This window comes from Apium graveolens, chromosome 11, assembly GCF_009905375.1.
Source record: "Apium graveolens cultivar Ventura chromosome 11, ASM990537v1, whole genome shotgun sequence".
NCBI classification, from domain to species: Eukaryota; Viridiplantae; Streptophyta; class Magnoliopsida; order Apiales; family Apiaceae; genus Apium; species Apium graveolens.
In genome coordinates, this window is record NC_133657.1 from 190,108,964 (window position 1) to 190,113,477 (window position 4,514).

At 35.1% G+C, this 4,514-nt stretch overlaps 1 protein-coding gene across 1 annotated transcript; it reads left to right on the forward strand.

Annotated features, from left to right (window-relative positions):
• The first annotated feature begins 514 nt into the window (after positions 1-514).
• On the forward strand, positions 515-3,263 carry LOC141697572 (serine/threonine-protein kinase SRK2A-like). Its single transcript, XM_074502006.1, has 9 exons — positions 515-966; positions 1,143-1,217; positions 1,317-1,418; positions 1,536-1,589; positions 1,673-1,765; positions 1,962-2,054; positions 2,271-2,375; positions 2,490-2,588; positions 2,711-3,263. The coding sequence occupies exons 1-9, from the start codon at positions 847-849 to the stop codon at positions 3,038-3,040; spliced, it is 1,071 nt and encodes a 356-aa protein (XP_074358107.1). The 5' UTR covers positions 515-846; the 3' UTR covers positions 3,041-3,263.
• The last annotated feature ends 1,251 nt before the right edge of the window (positions 3,264-4,514 follow it).

Genomic DNA, 4,514 nt, shown 5'->3' on the forward strand with positions numbered 1-4,514 from the left:
TAAAATCGAACCAAAGATTTTTCTTCTGACTTGCAAACAATAACTTTAAATCTAACTCTGGTCCTTTGTGTGGTCAATAGCAGTTGCTCAACTTGGGCCCTTCCTGGCCATTAATTAGAAACACAAGTCGTTTTTTGAGTACTAAATAGAGACCTGATCCCAAATAGTGTCAGATACTCGCACTATTTCCCACTCATATTCTCGTACATTGGATAATACATTTTTGTCTTCGGATGGAGCTACAAAATGTGGCTTCATTCAATTTCGTGTCTAAAATTTTTAGTCGACTTGCGTATAAACTAAGATCTGAGGCCTATAATCGAAACTGTGTCAATTATTGTGCCAACAGTACATACCAACAAAACTACAACTAGGAAATGTTAGATCTCCTCCCATCACGCCGTTCTTGGAGATCCAACGTTCTAAATTTACAGAACAATTCAAAGACAAAGAGAAATACAGTGGAAATACATGTAACAAGCAGTAGCAATTAGTAAATATCTATATAAATTCTGTGTATCCACGTGCTATTATTTGCAATCTCCATAATTTGTTGTTGAGGATGAGTTTAAGAGAGATTAAGCTATAAGATAGGCCTGTTAGCCAATAAGCTCTTGCCATTTTAAATTTCTTTTTGTCTAAAGTTTTTTAACTAAAGATATTTTATCTGATCCAATTATTTAATAATATGTATATATAAGCTTTCATGCATGCCCATGCATAGAACATATTGAATCAATTGTGGACTTGCAAGCCAGGTCTGGATTTTAGCGGGTTCATAGGAAACGAAAAGATATCGTAGATACATAAAGATTTCGATAGAAATTTGAAGAAAGAAGAAAGAAAATGGAGAAATATGAGGTTGTGAAAGATATAGGATCTGGTAATTTTGGTGTGGCCAGGCTTATGAGACACAGGGAAACCAAAGAACTTGTTGCTATGAAATATATCGAGCGTGGTCACAAGGTACCTCTACCTACACATGTGTAAATTTAGGTCATAACGCAATGGGTGATGTCTATTGACGATTTTCTTGTAGTGTTAGCTTCGCTTGATATTGAATTCTGATTGATTATTTTGGTTTTGTGTTTTCTAATTTTATGAAAGTTGATGAATAAATCAATACTTTTCTGTGTATGCAGATTGATGAAAATGTAGCAAGGGAAATCATCAATCACAGATCACTTCGACATCCCAACATCATTCGTTTCAAGGAGGTGAGTATTGTTCTTGTTTTTCATTCTCAATGCACACAGATATCTTTCGTTTTCGTTTTCAAAGAATTTCTTTTTATGGATGGAACTGATGATGATCAGGTGATATTAACACCAACACATCTGGCAATTGTGATGGAGTATGCATCTGGTGGAGAGTTGTTTGAACGTATTTGCACTGCTGGAAGATTTAGTGAACATGAGGTGCCTACATAAAATACTTTTTCTTTCTGCATCTTGGATTGTCTCACATTCACATTGGTTGTGTGTGAATATGTATTAGCTCAACTGTTTTCTTTTTATGAAACTAATTGCCTGCAGGCTAGGTATTTCTTCCAACAACTTATATCCGGGGTGTCGTTCTGCCATTCCATGGTAATCTTCTGTCACTGATATTCATCCTCTCTAAGGAGTGTTTGTGTGTCCATGCGTTAACAAAGATACGTCTTTCTTTGCAGCAAATATGCCACAGGGATCTAAAGTTGGAAAACACGCTGTTAGATGGTAGTCCAGCTCCTCGCCTCAAGATCTGCGATTTTGGCTACTCAAAGGTTTGGAATAGACACTCGTACGTTTTGATGGCTATTGCATTTCCCCTAAAATTAGCTTAGAACTTTTCTTGCTTTCTTGCTCGCGCTATGTAATTCTGTGACTTTGTACATAGACCATTAACCTTTTGAGTTTTATATGGTTTGATTAAGGGTATAATTACATAGCTAGATATCTAACTGAACTGTTATGGGACAGTCCTCTCTGCTGCACTCAAGGCCAAAATCAACTGTTGGGACTCCAGCTTATATTGCTCCGGAAGTTCTCTCTCGACGTGAATATGATGGCAAGGTAATTTTACCCAAATGCGCAATGCTAGAGGTCACGAAATATGTACCAATTACATGGCTTACTATCTATCACATTATCAATGATAAACCGTTTTAAATGTTACAGGACTTCAGTGTTTTACATTAAATCCATCTATCTAAATGTTATGCATCATTATACAGTAGAGTATTCACTATGTATTAACAGAAGGCGCTTGTTCTTTATCTTTGTGATCAGTTGGCTGATGTATGGTCTTGTGGAGTGACTCTTTATGTTATGTTGGTGGGAGCATACCCTTTTGAAGATCCAGATGACCCTAAGAACTTCAGAAAAACAATTGGGGTAATCTTCTCTCACCACCGTGTCTGATTCAAGTCATCGTCAATGATTTATGATCTCGTCTAACTTCAATGTCGTTTGTCCCTAATTTTTGCATGCAAAAATGTTCGTCTTCAGCGAATAATGGCTACTCAGTACACAATCCCGGACTATGTTCACATTTCTCAAGATTGTAGACACTTACTATCTCGCATATTTGTTGCACATCCTTCTAAGGTAATTATTACCTTGCGTATTCGTTGTGCATCCTTCCGAGGCAATTATTTGTGGCTCCAAATTTTTTATGATGAATGAGTATAATCATCAGCGCAACACTAAAAAAATTAATGATTCTGCAGAGGATTTCAATAAAAGACATCAAAGGTCACCCATGGTTTCTAAAGAATTTGCCAAGGGAACTGACAGAGTCAGCTCAAGCAAGCTACTACCAAAAAGACAATCCTAGTTTCTCCCTTCAATCCGTAGACGAAATAATGAAAATTGTGAATGATGCTAGGACTCCACCCCCAGTATCTACAGCTGTAGGAGGATTCGGATGGGGAGGTGAAGAGAGCAAAGATCAAGAGGACGAATACGACGAGATAGAAGAGGAAATTGAGGACGAAGACGAGTACGAGAAAAATGTAAGAGAAATTCATGCCAGTGGGGAGTTTGACGAAATGACTTGAGCTGTTTCGTCCTATAAGTTACACTATAAATTATAAATTATGTCAACTAATCATGCAGATTTCAGTTTCTGTCCTGTACAAAACCAAGCCTTTGCTTGTTGATTTTTCACTTTGCTTTCTTGTTTAAGATTTAAGATGAATGTAATTAACCTTAGATCATATATTATATGTTATCTGAAGAGGATTTGGAAGTGCAGTAGAATCATAATGTCATTGTTTAGTATATTGTCTCTTTGTATTTCCCTCCTTTATATATAATATACAAATTTAAAATAATAATTATAAATTTACTATATTAGATTAGAAAAGCAAGATAAATCAGAGAAAAGCTGAAAATTGTGTTGATATCAGCTGATAGGATACATTATGACTAATTTTAAGATATATTTGTAAAACTTATACTTATCTTAAAGTTGTTTTAGAGAAAAAGCAGAGGATAAGTTGCAAAAGGAAACAGAAAAAACTAAAATGTAACCAAAAACATTTATGTGTAATCCTAACAGATAGACTCGGGTTTAAGAGTTAGCAACAACACTTTGCAACATTATCATAAATATTAGCTTGTAAACCATCATTAAAAAGGAGAAAATGGTGACTAAACAAAGCTTAAAAACTGTAATGGTGTCCATCTGTGTTGTATCAAGTTTATGTTCACAGCCAGTTCTTTCCTATGATATGCCAAACATGCCTGTTAAGTGGCACATGCCTAACATTCCCTATATGCCTCACATGAACATGCCCGATATGTCGAAAATGCCTGCAATGCCTCGCATGAACATGGCTGGCATGCCTAGTACGGGTTCGGGAGCTGTCAGAACTCAATCAACTTCTGTGGAAACTGAAGAATATGTTGAATGCTGGTCACATCTTAGCAAGAATAATAATTGTGTGAATGATATACTCTCTGCCTACTCTTTTCGAAAGTTTGATGAGATTGATTTAGTTTGTTGCCTGGCTATTAACAGTATGACTAAAGATTGTCATGCCAAGACACTTGGAGGCTTCCATGATCAGCTGTTCATTACTTCAGTTAGCAAGCAATGTTCCGGTATTTGAGAAAGATCTTAATATTTAGATTTTAGTCAGAGATAGATTTGCAAAAATTAGATTTGTGTGACGGGTAGTGCATATATATATATATAGAGTAAAGTATTATGGAGTCCACTTTTTAATTGGAGTCTTCGGAGTCCATATATGTTCTGCAAGTAAAATATAGTTTAAAATATTGCAAAATATTTTATTTTTCGACAAAATCACTATTCTATTAAAAATCTTGTAGATTGCATACATTTTACAAGCAGAACATTGCAAAAATATATTATTCTACAAAATATGTTTAGTTTGCAGAACATAAATGTTCATGTTGCAGAACATACATATTGTACTGTAAATATATGAGATTTGCATGATTTTGTTGAAGTTATGCTATTTGTGTAACATGTTTTGCAAAATAATACATTTTACAATATATTTT

Excerpts from the sequence above, each read along its gene's own strand:
- LOC141697572 (XM_074502006.1), top strand. The coding sequence starts at position 847 with ATGGAGAAATATGAGGTTGTGAAAGATATAGGATCTGGTAATTTTGGT. Across the intron at positions 967-1,142 it reads ATATCGAGCGTGGTCACAAG|ATTGATGAAAATGTAGCAAG; the intron begins GTACCTCTACCT and ends CTGTGTATGCAG. Across the intron at positions 1,218-1,316 it reads ACATCATTCGTTTCAAGGAG|GTGATATTAACACCAACACA; the intron begins GTGAGTATTGTT and ends GATGATGATCAG.